This window comes from Aythya ferina, assembly GCF_964211825.1.
Source record: "Aythya ferina genome assembly, chromosome: 1".
Taxonomy (NCBI): domain Eukaryota; kingdom Metazoa; phylum Chordata; class Aves; order Anseriformes; family Anatidae; genus Aythya; species Aythya ferina.
Genome location: NC_140296.1, coordinates 118,576,574 through 118,597,885, shown reverse-complemented (window position 1 = coordinate 118,597,885; position 21,312 = coordinate 118,576,574). Strand labels below are relative to the sequence as shown.

Sequence of the window (21,312 nt, the reverse complement as noted above, 5' to 3'; positions counted from 1 at the left end):
GTGTGTCAGCCCCACAGTGAGACTTCGTGGCTGCATCTCCTCACCTACAGCCTTTAGTATGCTGAATAGGTTTGAGAGAGCAGATTATAACACATGAATTTTCAGCTCACAAGTGGTCTTCCACCTCATTTAACTTTCCCCCTACCTCATGCAGCACAGCCTGGTAGTGTCAGTGTTTGTGGGATAAACCTTGGGACTAAGCCTTGAGCCTCATCTATGGTTGAAATAATCTATATTGAAATTGTCTTTCAATACTTCAATCCTCTTTTTAAGAAAATCAGCTACGTAGTCAGCAAATCCTTCTGGTTATTGTTTTTGTTTGTTTGTTTTCATCAGTTTTCGGGTCCTCTACAGCTGTCACTACAAACTCTTATAAAGGAGCTGCTCCTAAAATTGGAGGAGGCAAAATGTTGATGATCTCCTCTCAGCCTTGAAAATCTAATGCTTCTTCCTTCATGTATAATCTAATTGTAATATGCAGTTTCTGGCCTGAAGAGCAAACAGTTCTGCTTATGATAACTAATGTAAAAAGTGTGGATTTCTTTCTGATTCGATTCTGTGCTGCCCATGGTCCTGCAAAGTGTGTTATTTATGGTGAATGGGCAGCAGTGACACTTTAACAAGCAGGACCACAGTTTACACCAGTACCTACAAATTTCTAACAGTTTCCTACATTATATTATTGTAAAGGAAATTAAAACATCCCTCTAGTTGACAGAAAACCAACCTATGAATCTACACATTTGTCTGAATGGGCAGGCTCCCAGCAAATAACATACATATATATAATATAATGTAAAGTTATATTATGGACAATTTTAGGACACCAAAGCTTGCAAAATCATAAGTATCTGTTAGAAGTGTTCTTGGCTAAACTGAAGTACAAAAATTAGATATGTGGATGTGATCTGAGAAGTGTCATAATTAGAGATAAGTCATGGACACATCAAAAGCATACGTGTGTGTTCATTTTATCGAAGTTTTATTTTACATGAAAGGTTTAAGATTGACATGTACTAGCTAGATGCTAAAATTTAGTCTGTTCTTGTTTTCTGACAGCATCATGCATACTGGTGCAGCAGTGGTACATACTCCAAGAAACATAAAGTAGACCTTATAGTTTTGCTCTTTGCTGACTAGTGTTTTTTGTTATACTGTTTGTTTATCTCAAAATTTTAACAAAATCCTTTACATGTATGTTTGTGAGATGGTGTGAGCCAGTGAGACTGAAGTATTTTGAAGTATAAAATCCACATTTTGCTATGACAGGCATTTGCCATCCGTCACTGGGATGGTTGGTTTGCTTCAGTTTCCCAGACTCTTTTGATCTGCTTCCTGAGGACTCTGGTCTCTGATGGGCCAAAACCCACAGTTTTGGAGGTCTTGGTCTGTGTTGAGGTGGCAATTCTCCTGAGGGGCAACAAATGCAAAAAAACCTACAGAATTTGGAGGATATTAGGTTTGTTGTTCTTAGGGCTGTGCCTTTGTGCCATTCATGTGCTGTTCATTAATTCAACATTTTTTGTGGACGCCTCTCAACTTTTTTTAAAGCCCCAGTATCTTACTGATAAAATATACTTTTTAAACTTAGAAACTTTTATTGTGGGAGTTTCTGTTTCTCTGTAATGTATACCTGTCTCTTTCTGCTCATTTTTTGCATCAGATATCTCCTGTCCTGTTGCTTTCTAACTCCAGGTTTTCTCACACTGGCTCCATGGCAGTCTCTTCATGCCAGGCATTCACCAAGAGGCAGCTTTGCCACCATGTTGGTTTCTTTGTGTTTTTGTCGTTTTTTTTTTTTTTTTTGTGGCAAGTGTTGGAAAATCCATGTTAAATATTGCTTGGTTTTAAGAAGGCTCTTGAATTATCATCACACAGTGCTATGCTTTCTATGTGCAGTTGCCGTTTAATTATTTGTCTATCTATTTATTTATTGCTTCCTAAATGTATTATATTTATTATTGCGTTTCAGGGTAGGTGGTATCAGTGGCAAGTGAAATGGCAAAGGAGGAGATACCTGAGGAACCCAGGCCAGCACTTGGGCTGCTGGTTGATGAATGGCTTGGATTTGTTGATGTCCTCCTCAACAATTTATTTCTGCTGAAACAAAGGTATTTCTTGGCTATTTTTTGTATTGTGTCTTGCTTGTATACGCGGTCTACCCTGCTGGGGAGGGGATCTGCCCCGCAGGCTCCCCTCCAGCCCCACACACCGGGACGCTCCGGACCCTTTTTGGGGGGCTGTGCGGGCGGCAGCTCCCGCAGCTCGCTCCTCGTTAGTATAGTGGTGAGTATCCCCGCCTGTCACGCGGGAGACCGGGGTTCGATTCCCCGACGGGGAGAGGCGCCAGCCATTTTGTGGCTCCCCGGAGCACTGCCCACACTGCGCCCGGCCGTGCCTGGGACGCGGCCAGGGGCCCCTCAGCGCCCTGCAGACAAAGGCAGGGTTCCTGCACCTTCCTTTTAGCCCTTCGCAGCCCCGCAGCTGCGGCCGTGTTCCTGCGGGTGTGCAGCCTGAGGGGCGGCGCGGGGCGCAGTGGGCGCTGAGGCGGGCCGGTTAGCTCAGTTGGTTAGAGCGTGGTGCTAATAACGCCAAGGTCGCGGGTTCGATCCCCGTACGGGCCAGCTCCATTTTGGTGCCTGAGGGGGGAAATGCCCGGCTTTTGCCGCGCCTCGCGAGCCGGTTAATTCCCGGTTAATTAACGGTTAATTCCTGGTTAATTCCCGGTTAATCGCCCCGCAGCGCGGGGCCACGCGTTAGGCGTTGGGGAGCCCTGCAGCGAAGCGCGTCTGGGCGGGGCGCTGCGGGGGCCATCGCGCTGCGTCACGCGGGGTGACGTCAGAGAAGGCGCGGGCAGGCCGGGTGTCCCACACGCGCTCCTCGTTAGTATAGTGGTGAGTATCCCCGCCTGTCACGCGGGAGACCGGGGTTCGATTCCCCGACGGGGAGACGGCGATCGCCTTTTGCTTTCTATGCCCCAAAACGGTTCGTGCCCGTGGGAGGGCGATCGGAGCAGCCTGGGTATTTTAGGGGAAGCCCAGGGCAGCGCTCAGCAGCTTCCTGGCCTGTCCCAGCCCACCCTGACAAGAGGCAGAGGGGAGGTGCTGTTGCAGCTGATCGCTGCTGCGATTTAAGGAGAGAAGCATTCGACAGCTTCTCTTTAAAGCTGACAGCCAGCTCTCACCCCACATCAGGCACAACCAGCACCCCAACCCAGAATCCCTCGTTCACTGGTCAGTCAAGTCAAAGGCACAGAGGCTTCCCCCCCCAAATAAAACAGGGTCAATATATACACCTTTTTCACAAGGTGAAGAAGGCAGACGTTCAAGTTTAAAATCATAACAAATATTATTCTTTATTAAATTTATTCTTTTAAAAAAGAATTTCTAGAATCATCCCAACATTATCCTATAGTGAGCTGTACCGTGTAGGCATACATAATGCTTTCATTCCACTGGGGGAACATTTCATAGTAGTTTAACATTTTGCAGTCAAACAAATCTGTTGAGGAAGTTCCTAAGCATGCACGCTAGCCCTGGGAGGGTATCACCGGTCCTTCACAAGGCAACATCAACAGCGGATGACATCAGCTGATCACTCTTAAATAATGAGTTCATATATTTGCAAGTTACAACAAGTCTACAACATCATTAAGGCACCATTTAAGAGTATAAATAGGTACACTAAAATGCCATGCAGCAGCACTTCAAATGAGCTGATTCACAGGCATTCTTGTTCTTTCATAATGGCTCAGTATAAGCAATCCATCTTCTTCACGATCCACATCAGTGCACCCAGTCCTTGGGATTGCGGAGAACCTCCAGGATTTCTGCTTCCCTTGAGCTCTCCGGAGGGGTGTGCATGTATTCCCACCTGCAGGGAGAGGGGAAATGCACTCAGACTGCCCAGCTGCCTTTTCTGAGGGTGCTACATGCACAGTTGATAGTCTCGTATCACACATAACGCTACAAATCATTAAGTTCATTAAAGACAGGCAATGCAAAGATACAGCAGAAATGTTAGCTTAGTCTTTTTTTTCCATCTTCTGAAAAGACAGGAAAAAAATAACCAAAAAATCAGAAATGCCTCCTACATGCAGGTTTATCTCCAAACTGTTTAACAGCCTCATGCCACACTTGTATCATGAGACAATAGGTCAAAAAGAAACTCCAGCATAAGACAGTGAGGACATGAGGCCCGAGGGAAATTGCCAGCTTCATATTCTATCACTTGACCCTGATGCAATGTTTTCAGCTGTCCATGATGGCAAGTTCTTCACTGATGGCTGGACTGGAAGCACCACCAGTCCTTGCTGAATCCTGGGTTTAAAAACCAAGGTGGTGAGAGACCACCTTTTATTGAAAAGTCAGCTAAAAGAGGCATGGCAGGAAGAAAAGTGTCAGCAGTCATAAAGGGATGGGTACAACCTTTTTCCATTTCCTTCCCCTCTAGGAAGGACCCCTTCATGCTGTGAAGTGAGCTATTTATGCTGGTGAAAACAAGCAAAATCAGACCATTGCAGCCATGAAGTCAAGAGGTAGGACCATGATACAACAGCAGGTTGGGGACACATCTGGTGTTGGCAGTAGGGTGAGAACAGGACAGCCCTCACATTTAAGGGATAGCAAGTGACAGCTAGCTTTGCTAGGGGAAGGAGGTCACTAAATTCATGATACAGACTTGTGCAATCAGCATATCTAAAGTCAACCTAAAAAGGGAAGTAAATAGTAAATGCCAGAGTTAGTTGTTATGAGATTAAGTGAGATAATTTAAAACAAAAAGGTAGTTGAAAAACACTAATATCAAGCCAAGCAACTGAACAATAATGTGGTAGGTGTAATTCAATGTTGATTAATCTAAAGTAGCGCAGAGAGGAAAAAAAGTTACCCACACATTGAGAGACTCATTTAACTTCTATTGCCCAGACAAGATCTTGGCATTGTAACAGTTCTGTGAAAAAGCCTGTGCTCCAAATCAGCAAATCGCGTATTAAGATTATGAAAAGAATAATGAATAAAGACAACATTATGCCACTGTATGAGTCAGCAGCACACCTGCATCTTAAATATACATATGTAGCTTCTGTTGTCTGAGCCTTATTCCCAGATCAGCAAGGACAAAGAAAACTTAAGCCTGAAGTGGTAAATGCGTTGAAAGGTGTGGAACAGCTGCTGTACAAAGACTAGGAAGAGGAACACTTGTCAGCCTGGAAAACAGTGAACAATAGAAGTCTGTGAAATAAGAACTGTTGTGAAGAAAAATCTGTTTTTCTTGAAAAAAAATCTGTTTATTCATTGAGAAGTCAAATGAAGCCATCAGGTGCAAGTAGAAAACAAAGTTCTTTTTCATACAGTGCACAAACCGTGGAACTCCTTGCCACAGGCTTGTAAGGTATTGCCAGAATTTCACACGGTTTCAAAGAGCTACTAAATAAATACCTGCTGAAAGATTTTCCTGTTCCCTCTATGGGTACTAAACATTTAAAATGACCTTTTTTTTGTCAGAAGATATCCAGGCCACACATTAGCAGAAAATGGGTGACTGTAGCAGAGCAGAGAAGCATCTGTATGTAATTGGCTAGTTCTTGTATCAGGCATGAACCAACCACTGTTAAGAGACTGGACATCACAACAGACCTTTGATTTAATCCTAAAGTATTTCGGTGAGAACAATGCCTACCTGCAACTCCATACACAGTTATGCCCTTACCTTGCAGTCAGTGGCAGAGACATAAGAATGCTTTCAATCCTTGATCCTGGTGTTAGTAGGCCGAACTTTGTACCTCTGTCATAAACCAAGTTGAACTCCACATACCTACGGGGAGTGAAGATACAACAGAAAAACAAATGTATAATCACAAGTTGCTTGTGCCTTCTTCAGCTAGCAGATGTCAAACAAAAACTGCCTTTCTGCTGTGTTGGGTGTCAAATGAAGCCTGTTTTGGGGGCCAACTGTCTCTAGCATCTTCTGCATGGAAATGAAAATAAAACCTTGCTACTGCACAAAGCATAGGAAGTAAGGCCTTAGCTAACAGATGAGCAGACAAACTGTGCAGAGAGCATTGTGCATGGTGCTGTACGACCTTACTTCTACCAGGACTCCACCCTGCTAGCAAGCTCGACACCAGGTTTAGCTTGGTTAAACTAAGTCCTCTCATGTGGTGGTATCAAGACAAGAGGAGCTGGAAGTGACCATATACATTTAAAAAACTCCTCTATGCTGTCCTCCATGCTGCAGGTCCTTCTGAAGGATGCATCAGCAGCATGGTCAGAAAAAGATTTTCCTGTTTCTTGAGGAGGTATGGAAAGCAGCAAAGTCAGACAGCTTCAAAGTGCTGGCTGGGACGTTTTAGTCCCAGAACGGACATTTTTCTGCCCTCAGCATGCAGACAGAGCAGTGACAATTCTGCAGGGTTTATATTAACAACCAGTACGGAGGTATTAATACTTAGCAGAGAAACAGAAAGGAAGGAGCTCTTTCTTACTGGCAGAAACAAGAGCTTTGCCTAGTTCAACAACCTGCAAACAGGTCCAGAGCAACAGGCAGCCTGAACCAGTCCTAGCTGCAGCTTAAAGAAGCTATTCCTTCTTGTAACATTACCAGGCTTGCTAAATCCCATCTACAGAATGGATCCCAGGAGTCCAGCACTCCCAGGAACAGTTCTAGCCAATTAAGCATATATGCTTATTTGACTAACTGCTGCAGGCCAGTGATATAAACTTGAATGCTTATGTCCTCTCCATGCCACTTTCACAGGTTTCTTTGCAGAAAAAGCAGCAAGACTCCTCATTTTTGCACAGGGCACATATATTCACATTTCTCCACCTGCTTAGGCAATCACAGGACAGAGACGAGAGTACGTACCAATGTACTTACGCTTTTGCAGCATTAACAATCATTCAGAGTAATAAGCATCTTCAAGTGTCTACATTAAAGACTTTGGACCATTCCAGAAAAATAAAACCTCTGTTTATCTTTATTCCTTCACAAAGAGTTCACAGCATACTTACTTCAATGCCAAGAAAAATACCAGATCGAATAAATATGTAAGAAACTGAAAACATTCTTGGGTACAAATATTTGTTGACTTGCTGGAGTTTAGCTTCGTTATTGAATAGTATGCATGACTCCTTCACCCTTATGCTCCTCGTGACAGGACAGTTCTATATCCCATATCACTGGACTGCAGGAGAAGGCGGGATTCAGGACATATGCACCTCTTTGCTTGTACAGAGCTTCTCTTTTTTTTTTTTTTTTTTCTCCTTGAAGGTGTCAGAGAAACTGTAGCATTTTATATCAGTTGCTTGTGCTGCTGCATATGGGAGGGTTGGGGATACATACAAGGGTGTGCTGGTACCTTCTGCAACCTCCCTGGCAACCCAGCACTGGATATCAAAAATAGTTCTGTACACGAAAGTGTTGCAACCTTCTGGCAAGCTTTTGAGCACTTGTGCAAACTTAACCTACACTGTAACAGAATGTAAAATAAACTTCAGGACATAAACCCCACAACCATGAAGAACAAGCGCATTTTATTCTCACCAGTCTCATCCACCTCCCAGGTATTCTTTCGCTCCTTCAGTACTCACCGTCCTCTCCGAAGCTGCTGCCATTGCTTCTCCTCTGGTGTGAAGGCGTCATGGCAGTGCTTCTTCACAATGGGAATGTAACAAGGCACAATGGCTTTGGCACAGCTCTGCACAAATTGAAAAACTTCCTCCTTGGAAGGAGAGTCCAAATCATCGAAGAATATGCCTCCAATCCCTCTTCGCTCACCACGGTGCTTGATAAAGAAGTAGTCATCACACCTGAAAGGGGCAGCAGACAATTAATAATATGGCCCACAATATTAAAAGAAACAAACACTACTCCAAACCGACACGGCACAGGATGGCACTGGTGAAATAGCGATGAAAAGTCAATTCCTACAGTGCTGGCTGCATCACTGTTTCACTGCCTGCTGAGAGCAGGACTGTACAACACCACACAGAACACACTCCTGCATTCAAGCACAGTAAAAGCTCCAATTAAATCGTCCCTGAAAAGCTACGTATCACTGGACAGTCACTGAACATGCAACATTCAAAAACCGTGGCAAAAGTTTCCATATGGAGTGATCCAATCCACGTTCTCTACCTATGAGAAGGGACACTTGATTTCAAAACTTCACCCTGGGAGCTCTTTTTAGGTTTCATTCACAGGGTTACATGCAGATCCCAGATTATTTGTACAGCTTTCAGGCAGATGTGAAATAAACTTGAAAGAGGATCTCTTTACTCTTTTTGCCATTCTTGTGAAAAATATATTTTCTACATCAGAACTAAAAGAATTGGCAAACCCAAGACTGGATAAGAAAGCTGCTGTCACTTAAGAGGACAGGAAAAAAAAAAGTGAGGCAGCTTTCTTTGGAAAAAGACTTTGTAATGGTTAAATGTAGAAGATGAGGTCATTCTAGCAGTGGCTGTTCACAGCTCATTTTCAAGTTTATGGAAGAATAAGTGCAGTTTATCCTACAATGAGGTGGGAATTAATCTATTTTGTATTTACTGGAGTGTGTAGGTATGCAATTACTATAAATCACCTGATTCATTGTATCCACACCCAACTTAGAGTTGCATGCTTGGGCAACCATGCCCTGCAAGCCTTCACATGGGGTAGAAATGGAAGAAGAAACCACCAACAGCAAGATCATGCCTGCCTTCAAGACTAGCATGCCATACATGTGTCCATCCACAATCATTGTTAACAAAGTTTTAAAGCTGGATCAGGAAGGCAGCATGGTAAACATAAGAGCTTTCCTGTTTGAGAGGAGTGGAACAAGGGCGACACAGAGATTCATATTACTCCATCATTGCAACCACATGCCCCTACACAGCTGCTGTTTACAGCAAGCACTTATGCTCGAATTAGGAACCAGTGTCTTTGCATACGGGATACAATTAGTCTTCCCTTGAGTTGCCCTCAGACTAAGAACAGATGTCTGTCCCTCTGATGCCCTGCATCTGGCATTGCTAGCCTACTTTCCCTGCACACAACCTGACCATTAAGGCAGGCACTCTGAACCAGCACACAAAAAGATTCCTCAGAGAGCCAGACTGTAGTCTTAAGGTTTTAAGACGTGCTTCTGTACACTAAGAGGCTCACACCCAAGCTGCAACACCCACTTTATCTCCTGTCCTCAGAGAAAACGTGGTAGCTTACAAAAGGCTAACCCTCCCTTCTGGATACCATAGCTTGTAGCAGATAGGATTATCAGACACAAAGCAGCAAGCCCCCACTGAGTAGCAAAGGATCCCATCAACTGCATCTCTCAGCTCAAGAACATTCAAAATTCACATCTTCAGAGAATATGCTGTTGAACACTCTGTGAATGCGTCACTTGAAACAAAACTGCAGCTCCATCAAAATTATGAAGCTTCTACATTAAAAAGAGAAGCTTCTTTACCTACCTGGCCAAAAAAAAAAAAAAAAAAAAAAAAAAAAAAAAAAAAAAGGAATGAAGGACATGTTGAGGGCAGAATAACTGGAATGGAGTTTTCAAAACTGCAGCAATGGCCAAACAGTATCTCTCAGGCCTCCATAAATAGCAGACTGCTTTAGACTACATTTTATCCCAATACACATCTCCTGATTTTCATTAGGGCCTGCTGATACTTATCAAAAGGCAGAACAGAACATAGTTTTCCTAGAACACACTTAACTGACAGTTTCCAACACCATCTTCTGCTCCCACAACAGGGATCCAAGCACATCACTCCCCACATACCATTTCTTGTACTTCGGATACAGCTTCGGATCATGCTTGTCACAAGCTTCCTTCAGAGTCTTGTGAAAATGTACAGCATCTTCTTCGTTCAAGTAAGTTGGAGTGAGGTCAGTTCCACCACCAAACCACCACTGTTTAGTGCCTATAGGAGAGGGGCAAACAACATTTTTTCTTTTTAAATTGCCGAACAGAAATACATTGCTAGTGGCTCACCAACAACTAACAACTACTTGAACAATACAAAAATCATTATTCAGTGGTATCCCTAAACAATCATGACAAATTTGAGTTCAAGGTAATTCAACAAACAGGAAAACATGGAACAAATTTCACAGCAGTGAGAACTATTTGTTGGATATTTTGGACATGTTACTCTACCAGATGCCACGGAGTATCAATTTCACAAAATGGGCTGTCAATTCCTATTGTCATAGTTACACCTTATACAAGACAAGGAAACTGCAACTTCATGGATACTTCAAGTATCTAGAAACATTACTGCATGCCAAAGAAAGGAAACATCGTTAATAATTCCAGGGTAACTAATTGGTTAGAAATTATCTTTAATACTCTGACAAAATAATTCAAAGAAAATTCTCCCTGAGCTTTGACGTACAAATGGCCTCTTGGTGCTAAAGCACCTAGCTTTGAAGCCTGCCTTTTGACAGTAGCACATGGCAGAAACTCAGGGGGAGGAAAACTAACACAGAGAGTGATGTTTCTGACAGTATGTCCTTCCAGCTTCTGAGACAAAGGTTGCATAGCCTGACCAGAATGCTTATCAGTCCTTCAGGCCTTTCTCCTATTAAATTCTACAGTTGCTTCTTTCAATGTTTTACATGTTAATGTGCAAGAGGCCATAAATATATAACTCTGAAACCCCAGAGATTAAGAAATGTGGTGCTACACAACTTGTTATTGGCATACCTGGGAACAAAACTGGACTGATTCTTAACCTCTAACCCTAGCCATGCACTCCTGCTTTCCTCATGCAGAGTCACACATCATACGTGTTACAATGGCTGACAATTCTTACCATCTGCTTCCTCAATTTCAAAGTATCTGTAGTTGAAGTGCATAGTTGGAACGTGAGGATTCTTTGGATGGATAACAGAGCTTACACCCATGGCACAGAAAGGCAGTTTTCCTAGGTAAAAAGATGCACAGGAAAAAGAAGTCTTCAGCTTGTCAAATAACTTCATTTATTATAATGTAAGGAACATCACTATTTATACTTAGTTTCCAAGTTATTGGTCCACTACAAGACAATCTATTGTGTTGGGTAGTGATAATTATTAATTAGATTTACTTCTCACACACAATTTTTATGCACTTAAGTACCTTTTCTACACTTGTCCTAAAAACGCAACCTAATGGTAACATTAGAGCATCCTTTAGATGATGATGACCACTGAAAATGTGAGGCACTGCTCCAGCTTTCCACCATCCCATCCTGAGAACTACCTTTGCTACAGGAATGCCATCGAATCCCCTTCGGCCTTCGCGTCGTTTTGGCTTTCTCCCTCCACCTCTACAAGAAGCAACTCCTGCAGCATCTTTCTCGAGGAACAACCTTGTGACTTTGCCTTCCCCCCGCCCGCAGAGGCAGCCTCGGCCCCCTTACCGTCCGCGGAGGCCTTGAGAGACTTGCCCCTGCTCCTCATCTGCCGCGCCGCCTCCTCGGAGAGCTGCCCGAACACCACGGACACGTTGACGCCCGCCTTCTCGAAGACGTCTCCGTCCTGCAGCACGCAGCTGATGCCGCCGCCGCCTGCCAAGGCCAGCACCGCGCCGCCGGTCACCGAGGGCCGGGAGCGCCCCGCCGGGGCCGCAACCCCCCCCCCCGCTGCTCCCGTCCCCCCGCACCTTCCTTCCTCTCCCAGGTGTCCACGGCGAAGGCGGCGCCGGGGTCCACGGCCGCCAGGGCGCGGCACACCTCCGCCTGCGTCTCCATGATGAGCAGCTCCATGCGGCTCCGCAGCTCCCGCCGCCGCCGCCGCAGCTCCCGCAGCCCGCTGACGGGCGGCGCCATGAACCGCCGCCGCAGCCGCTCCTCCTCCTTCTCCTCCTCCTCCTCCTCCTCGCCCGCCGCCATGGCTGCTCGCCGCCGCCACAGCCCCAGCCCCAAGCCCAGCCCGCCCAGCGCCCCCGCCAGCGCCCAACGCGGCCCGCCCCGGGTTGCCGGGACCCCCGGCGGCGGCGCCGAGCCCAGCGCCCGGCGGGCCAGGGCGGGCGGAGCCCGGGCAGCGCGGGCGGCCCCGCGGAGCAGCTGCGCCGCCGCCGCCATGACGGGCACCTGAGGCGCACTGACGGGGCGGGGCGGGGCGGCATGGCGGGCGGGGCCCACGGCTTGTCACACTGCGGTTATCAGGCGGTGAGGAGGGTACACACAGCCAAAGAGGGGCGAAGTGGCATCACCACACGGCATTCAAGCCTTACGGCTTGGCTGGTACAAAGCAGCGAGCTCTCGTCCTTCCTCAAGTTGTCCTTCCTCACATAAAACATTCCTACGTGTTAGGATCGAATAACCTAGTTTCGGTGATGCAGCTGCTTCGAGGCTGTGGAGTAGCTTGTGAGTAAGGGCCCGAGCAGGTTCAGGCACGGCTGGAGCAGGGGTGCAGCTGCATCATTTTCTTCAAGTGCCCTGCAGTGGAGCTGCTCAGCTGTGCGTGACACGGCTCGTTTTCATGCTCACACAGCCGAGTCTCTTAGCACCGATGTGTGGGACTGCCGGTGTCGGGCAATGAGACAGTTTCCCACAGATTTCACAAGGCACATGCTTACACTTTCTTATTTCTCTCTGAAGTTGAAACACCGTTTGGTATTTTGTTTTCGTTTTTACTAATAAGAGTAGTAAGGAATCAACACTGAGTCAGATGTTGAAAGGTACTACGCACCACCAGTTTACAGTTCAGTTTGATTTTCTCAGTGCTGATGTTGTCACCAGATCTGTTAAACCGATTTTCTCTTTTCTCAGCTGCCTTGAAGTCAGCTGTATTTGCTGTAAGACAGTACAACGAAGGACTACCGCAATAACCAAAAACTTTAGCAAACAAGTAAAGCTATGTTTTTCCTCAAGCAAACGTGTAAGTGACAGTGCAGCCATGGGTGATGGTACTGTGCTGAACTGAGCTATGAGAATTTTCTTTCAAATCAAGCAGCAGATTTACTAACATTTTTTAAATTAAGTTTATTACTTTTTAATAAATAATGATATTTATTAAAACTGTCATCAGTTAAAGACTCATGTCAGGATTAGACTGAGAATAATAACAATTACCTCAAAAGCCTAACCTGCAAGGTTTGTACTTGGTATGGGACAGTTCTGGAAACAGGCCGCTGCTGGTATTTCAGGACTGTTTTACACCAGTAGTATCCAAGACGAAGGTAGGGAGTCTTGTCCCTAGTATGGATCGGGGCTTCCTTACCTAGTTGTTTCCACTGTGTGTGTGTGGGGGGAATCTTCTATGTAAAGTGATAACAGCTTAGACAGTTCCATCATTTCTGATCTGATTCTGGTCTTTGGCAGCAGAGGTTGCTGTGAAGCTGCTGTAGCTCTGCAAGTAAAAAGGGAAGGAGACCTCAGAGCTGGACAATCTCCTCTACCATCAGCTGTGCAGGATGGGATCTTTCTGAGGTGCCTGGTTGAGCCAGGAGACCTGAACCACTGCCAAAAGGAATGAGGGAAGTGTCCTTTGTTTGCAGGAGAGATCTGAAGCTGAAGGAGAAGGGCACTGCCATGTTATGAACTGTGGTAAGCCTGCTTAATTCAGCTGCACTAAGCATCTCTTTGTACAGTTCTTTATCCAGGGAGGGCTGTGATAGCTTACTTTCATTTTGAATTACATCCAGTGGATTTACTTAAACATTTTCATGATAAACAGCGTTCATTATGTCTGCTTCCACACTGTTTATTGTGGTAAAGCTCTGCTCTTTTAGTGGGATTCTTAGACACTACTATAATGGAAAAAAAAATAAATAAATGCTGATACCAGAAGACATGTAAAATTCATTCAAACTGATGAGAATTTCACAGAATCACACAATGGCTGAAGTTGGAAGGGACCTCCACAGATCACGTAGTCCAGCTCCCCTGCTCAAGTAGGGTCACCCACAGCATGTTACTCAGGATCGCATCCAGACAGGTTTTGAATATCTCCAAAGAAGGAGACTCCATGACTTCTCTGGGATGCCTGTTCCAGTGCTGTCACCCAAAACACAAAGAAGTTCTTCCTTAAATGGTGATGAAACCTCCTGTGGTACAATTTATACCCATTACCCCTTGTCCTATCACTGGCCACTACTGGGGAGAGTTTGGCCCCGTGCTCTTTATGTTGTCCCCTCAGGTATTTGTTGAGGTTGATAAGATCCCCTCTCAATCTCCTCTTTTCTAGGTTAAACAGTCCCACTATTTTTCACTTTTTTTTTTTTTTTTTTTTTTTTTTTACTAAAAATTTCATTTTTTTGTATTGTAGGTTGAGTACAAACTTTGATAACATCTGATAATTCAGGCTGGACAGGACCTTTGGAAGTCTTTAGTCCAGCTCCAGGGGCTTATGACTCCCCAGATAGATAAGGTTACTCAGGGCCTCCTTATCCATCTGCATTTGGAAAACCACCAAGGTGAGGGTTCCACATTATGCCTGGGTCTTGCCCCAACACTGCACTACTCTCATGAGGAAGATTTTTTTCCTCATATCTAGTGAGAATTTCCTTTGTTGCAATCACATTGTCCAGTCAGCGTTGTCTGGGAAGAAAAAAAAAAGGCACTCTGAGCTTGGATCAAAGACAAAAAGAAAACCTGGAATTGTTTCTTCCATTTGCTTAATTAAAAATTGAATCTGCAGAAATATACCTTCCCCTTTTATAGTGGGCTAGGTGAAATTCTGAGGTATCGACTTCCCAATGAGGTCTTTGTGTCAGCTTTAAAAGACTGAAATTTTACATGGCAAGATGACTGTGAATATTGTGTTATTTAGTTATTGTGTCATCCATTTTGATGCTTTTCATACACAAATGTAATGTGGTACTGTGGATCTTGTGGGGTTTTGTTTTCAGAGAGAGTGACACTATTTAGAGTAGCCAAAATCTCTACTGGTGCAAACCAGTACGATTCTAGAGAAGGCTATAAGTCTACAGACTTGTAGAGTTGAAGAACTGGACTCAACTACATTTTTATTCTTTTCCAGAGACAGACTATTGCTATTTATTTATTTACTTATTTATTTATTTAACACCTGTGCTTTAAAAAGAGCTCTGAAGTTTTTCTGCTGCGTGCATTTAGGTGCTGTCTGTGTTGTTTTTCTTCTCTACAAGAATTTATGCACAAACAGAGTATTAACAAAAGACCATGAGACACTAAATGGTCTGATAGCAAAGCATGATCAGGTCTGATTCAGACTGAGACTGACATAATGTATTCATTGAGGCTGTTTGATATCTTTATTTTGAGCACTGAATTAATGCAGTTGCTTATCAGAAAAATGGAAGATTTTTTTTTTTTTTTTGAGAACAGAAAAAATCCCTTTCAGTTTTTCATTTCTGTTGCTTCTAAAGCTAAGGAAGCCAGTCTCTTCCAGCTTAGTGTATTACCCCGAGCTTTGATTGTGACTTCTAAGTGCTGATGTGAACTTCAAAATTGAAAAAGTACTCTTGTTTAACAGAGGTCAGCTTAAAGGTCTTGCATGACGGAATAAGCTGAATAAAGTTATTTTTTTCTGTATGCATCCGAAAGAGAAGTAAAAACTTTGGGGATTGAGCTGAAACAGTAGGTGATACAAAGCCTGTAAAAGAAAGATGATAACCTTTCCTTCTGTATCTATGATCTCAGTAATTTGTCTGTGTGGTAGGTTCATGCTAACTTTCCCCTTTCCCTTTCTCCCTTTCTTTCCTTTCCTTTCTCCCTTGAGTTCAGTAAGGCCATTGATTTTAAGGGTGTCAGAGAGCACTAATCATGTGAAATAATATATTTCTGCTTCTCCCAAGAACGCATTTGCTCTTAACCTTTTGCAAAAAGCATGCATGAATCATGCAGAGTCATAATGGAAGTACTTTAATTTTTTATGGTAAAAGTGAGTGGCTTGAGAAACTTCTGAACTTCTGTTCATTTGGAAAAAAAGAGATAAGGTCATCCGCTGAAGAACGCCCAGAAACAGCCAGCAGAAAGATACAGTCAGGTTCATGATTCACCCGCTATCATTTAGTCCCCAGAGTGTGGGCAAAACCTCACACTGTTGAATCAATTATCTCTGCATTTGCTAAAGTATTTGTAGTGAGACAGTAATGTAACAGAGCTATAACAGAAGCAGAGTGTCGCAGGAGTTCCCACGTGGTTTGTTTCTGTAAGGAGCTTGGGTGCGAACATGCCAGATCTCTAGGAGCTTTTGTCACCCCAAACATCACAGGAGGATAGACGATTAGGAGGAGAACCTCCAAGTCTGGAGAATGGGGAAGAATGAGTGTGCTGAAAGGCTGTCAGAAGGAGAGTGCCTGCTGCCTATTTCTAGGGAGAAATTATAAAAGGGAAAGGCAAGAGGAAAGAGTGTATCCCACGTGCTAAAATCTGTTTCCGTGACTGTGGTAACCTCAGAAGCTTGGGTTAAAAGATGTGAAGTGCAGTCTTCCTATCTTGTGTGTCTAAAACCTTTTGTGGTATAAAGCATGGTGTCAGGCTGAAAGCCATGAAATTAGGTTCTAGTTCATCTATTATCAACAGGACAAAATCGTATTTAGACCAGTAACTTTTCATAATTGTTCACATTCCTTTTGTACAGTTTTCTGCAGTTTTCAAGATTTTTACATCAGAGTCTTTCACGGTCTGCGCTTGCTGATTATATCAATAGATCTCTCTTCTAAATCCTCATTCAACCTTCCTTGAGGATTTTCTGAAGATAAAAAATCATCTGGCAAGGAGTTCTATAGGACTGTAGGGTGTCTTTATAACCCAACTTCTCTTAGGTTCATTGATGGCTCCTCTCTGTTGAATATCTAAAGAGACAGTGAAATTCCTCTCCATGCCATCAGGCCTTCCTAAGGTATCTCTTCACCAGGATAGAGAATCCTAGCCTGCTGGTCCTTTTTATGGTGACCACTGTCACTGTATGCAAAGTATTTGTTGGGAACACATTACTTACCTGTGAAACGCGTGCATTTCTCAAATGAAACACTGTAGGTCTTCATCAGTTTAGTGAATTTCTAAATTAACCCACTGGCTCAGAACTCTGAGAAACAAAGAACGCTGTTTTGTTATTGTCTGTTTTTGAGTGTGCTTTGAAAAAGCCCATTAATAAGTGTCTTAACAAAACTCTGATTTTAGACTTACCAAAGAGGAATCACCACCAGCTGAATAACACATTTCACTTCTTTTGTTGCCAACATTTTTTTAAGGTTTCATTTTACAGTGGTCTATACCTATGGACCGGGCAGTATTAATGAAGCAGAAAAAATATTGCTAGTGACAAAGCTGGGGAGTGCAAAGGCAGGTCTATAGGCAGGGATACTAGGGACTGAGTTACAGCAGAGAGGTGGAGGAGCCTGCCCTATGGATGAATGTAGGTAGTGTATTTTGAGGTGAGAGTGGACAGCAGGAGCAGGACAGCAGGACAGAGCAGGAGCTTTTTGGGGCAGCTTGTGACAGTCTGGAAACCACTAATGTTTTTTAAAAGTTAGTTTTCCTTAGTGAGCTGAACTCCAGGTGAGCCCTGCTGGGTACAGTGTGGCTTGCACTGACCAAAATGGATTTGAGGAGCAGGCCAGCATACTGAAGGCCACAGAACTGATCTCTTACTGGTACTACTGTTTTCCAACAGCTTGACCTGCATGACCTCTAATCAAGAGATCTCAAAAATTCTGACAAGGTATAGGGCTTTGTAGGGCAGCTGTACCATCTCAGTATCAGACTTCCTTTCTTGTCTATTTATATAACTCAGCCTTTTTCCCAGAGCATGTTTTGTCATGAGTTCTGTGAGATTTCATTGTATTTTCAGCTTTTAAGTGAAACAAAGTGCCCCAGACAATAGTGGATTTCAGTACTGTATTATCTTCCCCTTTTGGGTACTTCTTCAGTTTAATTCCTTCTTAAATGTAATAAAACCCAGAGCCCTCTCCTGATGCCTTCCCTCCCCCATTCTTGAAAGTCCCTAGCTAGGCTATCACATGCTTATCACCAGTTTTCCCCAAAGGCCTTTTTTAGTGTGAAAACACAGTACTTAGTGTTGTCATCCCCAGTCTTCTTTTACACAGAAGAGCAGTTTCTACTCTTACTTGTGGAAAACCCCTGCAAAGTTTCCTCTCCAAAAAATGTTAAACCTTTTTTCTCTTCCAGATGTCCTCATTTTCCTTTAATGTGAGATACCAACCAGTCACAGAAGCATTGTGCCTGCTTTCTTGAGAAACAGAATTTTTCCCCCTAAATTTTGTAATAAGAAGCACTTGGAAAAGTTCTCACATTTTCACCTGTTTATAAAATGAAGTTTTAAGAGGATGGCTTTTATTTTTAAAACCAGGGTCCATGGGATATAGAGCCCTATCTGCCTTTCCTGCTTCTTGAGATAGACTGTCACTTAGGTTATAAAGTTGAGTAGCACGGTATCAAAATGCATTTAAAAAGTGGTCTTTAATCCATCCTTAGTGTTTTTACAGTGTGTTTCTTAAACAGTTAAGAGGCTACATCTGTTTACTGAACTAAATAGAGAATATAGGCATATTTCACTTGTTGCATATTCGTTCACTTGCCTCACCATGGTATCACTGTGACCTGCTATTGTGATCCATTTCTTAATTTATATTTAGGTACTGGATTTTAAAGGAAGTGATATTAGATTTACAACAAGAAGTTTGCAGCAATATTAACCTATCCTAGAAATGTGCGTCAGGTCTTGTGAGCTCGTGGAGCAGCAGTTGAATCATACAATATAACAGAAAAGAGAGTTTTTTACTGCTGCTATGGCATTTCTCTAGGTAATAGAAAATAGAAAAGGTTCTAGAAAATAGGCAAGGTTCTTAAGCTCTTGTAATTTTTAAGTCTACCAATTTCATGCAATCGGTGTTGTACATACTTTCTTTAGCTCTGTTATTTCAATTGCACTTTTGTAAAAGACAAATAGCTTTTAAACATTTCAACAGTGTTATATGCTTTGATATATTTTAATATGTTTCAACTTTTGCTTAAAACATGTAATTTTGCTTTCTCGTATAATTTTTTGATAAGTAATCCCTAAACTCAGATAACAAGTTACAGGTTGCATTCAGTTTGATATGTTTGACTGACATTTTGGATCTTGAAAAATGCCTGAGCTAACATTTTTCCAGGCCATCCTGGAAGTACTGGGAAGTAAAGTCTAACATCTGTCATTCATTAGCTTGAGCAGTTTTGTTTCGTTTTTTTTAAATACAAAACACTGGGCTTATTATACAAGGGAAATCTACTAGATCTCTGAGTACTTCATTCATTATTTATTAAGTTCAGAAAGTGTTAGATTGATTTTTTTTTTTTTTTTTTCTGAAAGTTTTCCCTGTAATTTGTGGCTATAATGACTGCAAAAGATGTAACTTATGTTCTTTGGTTTATTTCTGTATCTCCTTCTGTACCTCTAAATCCCGCCAGAGGGTGGTAGGACAGATAGTGGTTCTACTGCTGATGACCTGGTATTCAACGTATGCCCCAGAGAGGTGTTAGGGAAGGAGTGTTCTTTTACAGTACCAGAAGCCAGAGTGCCTATTGAAATTGCCAGGCAGCAGACGTAAATCAAGGAAAAGCAAGGTGTTTTTCCATAGTCCAATGGAAATGAACAGTGAGACTGAGGGTCTCAGGGTGTTACTGAGGCTACGAGTGTAAGTGGTCTCAGTAAAGGAACTGAATAAAATCATGGAACGGCTTTTAAATGCACAGATGTGAAACCAGCCTCCAACTCTGGCTGTCCCTGAACAGCAAGTTACCAGATCTCACTAGGGTATATTAGAGGAAGAGTTGATCCTGTCCTATGTTGTTGTACTCTTTGCCAAAATACCCGTTATTGGTCACTGTCAGAGAAAGGAGCTTGGCTTTTTACAGATTTGATTGATTCACTTTAGCTGTCCTTATGTTGTTGACCCCCTACATTTGTGAAACAGGAGCAAAAAGTAAAAGTCATGTCCTCAGCCACACCACAACCTGTTCTCACCTTGTTAATATGCAAGGTTAACAAGCATAAACACATCCGCTTGACTTAAACATGTTCTCTAGAGTAAGAGCAGGAGTGCATTAGATACAGGGATCTAGTTTTGTAATTTAATATTCTGATAATGGACTAATAGTCTGAGAAGCAAAAGTAAAACAGCATCAAGTTATTCTTAATTCTGCTGTAGCCTTATTTGGTTGGTTTACAAATTTTCAGTAACAGCAAGAAAAATGCAAGCTTCTAGTTCAGCCTAATGCCAAGAATGTAATCCACAGTTTGTCCTTAATCCCTTGAGGATCATCTCAAATGTTTCCAATGCTTTTGGCAGGAATATTAAATTACAAAACCTAGGATACTTGCCAGAAACAGGGAAAAGAAAAGAAAAAAAAAACAAAAACGTTCACAGTAAAAGCAGTGCCCCTGTTCTGTGTTTTTGGAGGAGAAAAATAACATGTCAATATGAATCACTGATTTGAAAAAACTTTTTTGAAAGGGCAATTTCTCGTAAAGGTCTTAAGACAATCTATTCTATTTAGTTTGCAGTACTAAAATATTCATGGTTCATGTCTGGAGACAGTTCAAAGCAACTATCTTGTTAGTATATTGAGCTTTTCTTTTATGGAGTTGAAAGTAGTTAACTATCTTTTTTCCAACTCAGTCTGAAACCTGGGCCCCAGATTCTGACTTTTGTTTTATCTGTGTGTATTGGGAGAAACTCACAGAGCCTGGTGCATTTACTTCTGATTCGCTCTGATACAACCAAGGCCAGCAATCAAAGAGTGCTGGTTTTGTTAAAAAACCATTACCATTAGAAGTTGTCAACTAAAATAAATCAGCTATATAAAATGTTTCAAGGAGAGGGGGTTGGAGAACTGTAAAGTCTTGTTGTGTATATGTGAAACCTTCTTTGAAGATTACGTGGAAATCTATGCCTGCTTTGTATGTCCAGGTGAAAATCCTGTTTGTCTTTGAAGGGTGAATCTGTAGTCATTTCTCATAAAATTGTTATACTGGGATACTTTCATGGGTATAAATTCTCCATTAGAGAAAAAGACAGATTATAAACTGTTTACTTAGTTGATACTGAAAATTTTCTTCTTACATCAGACAAGTTCATTGACTCTTTTTCCTTCTTTCTCTCTCTTTCGGCTCTCTGTCCCACGTATCTGCATTTCTTGGGCTTGTAGAGGAGTTTCTGACATTCTCATCCCTTCTAGGCAATACTGTTGTTACTTCTGCAAGACATAGAAATACCCATGATTTATTTAGTAATACATTTGATGCTATGATAATACAAACAAAACTAACATAGTTACATAAAGCTGATGGCAGTATTTTATTGCCACAGAATTTTAGCACTAATCCCCAAAAAATCTTTATAGAAGGTAC

At 42.7% G+C, this 21,312-nt stretch overlaps 2 protein-coding genes across 2 annotated transcripts in view; one reads left to right on the top strand and one right to left on the bottom strand.

Moving 5' to 3' along the window:
• ST3GAL6 (ST3 beta-galactoside alpha-2,3-sialyltransferase 6) overlaps positions 1-21,312 on the top strand; it is a 108,689-nt gene that overhangs the window by 24,967 nt on the left and 62,410 nt on the right. Inside the window, exons 24-26 of the mRNA XM_084522508.1 lie at positions 1,973-2,111; positions 4,453-4,537; positions 13,299-13,520. The gene's annotated coding sequence lies outside the window, so the exon portion shown is untranslated. The remainder of the gene's footprint in view (positions 1-1,972; positions 2,112-4,452; positions 4,538-13,298; positions 13,521-21,312) is intronic.
• On the bottom strand, positions 3,330-12,068 carry CPOX (coproporphyrinogen oxidase). Its single transcript, XM_084522864.1, has 7 exons — positions 11,633-12,068; positions 11,391-11,537; positions 10,803-10,913; positions 9,767-9,908; positions 7,590-7,808; positions 5,710-5,814; positions 3,330-3,873 (listed from the first exon to the last, which is right to left on the bottom strand). Exons 1-7 carry the CDS (start codon positions 12,051-12,053, stop codon positions 3,786-3,788), a joined length of 1,233 nt encoding a protein of 410 aa, XP_084378990.1. The 5' UTR covers positions 12,054-12,068; the 3' UTR covers positions 3,330-3,785.

What these genes read in the sequence shown, in the direction of transcription:
- CPOX (XM_084522864.1), bottom strand. Translation starts at nt 12,053, where the DNA reads ATGGCGGCGGCGGCGCAGCTGCTCCGCGGGGCCGCCCGCGCTGCCCGG. An exon ending in TGAAATTGAGGAAGCAGATG is followed by an intron (nt 9,909 to 10,802) that starts GTAAGAATTGTC and finishes CCTCTCCTATAG; the next exon opens with GCACTAAACAGTGGTGGTTT. An exon ending in TATCCGAAGTACAAGAAATG is followed by an intron (nt 7,809 to 9,766) that starts GTATGTGGGGAG and finishes TGCCCCTTTCAG; the next exon opens with GTGTGATGACTACTTCTTTA.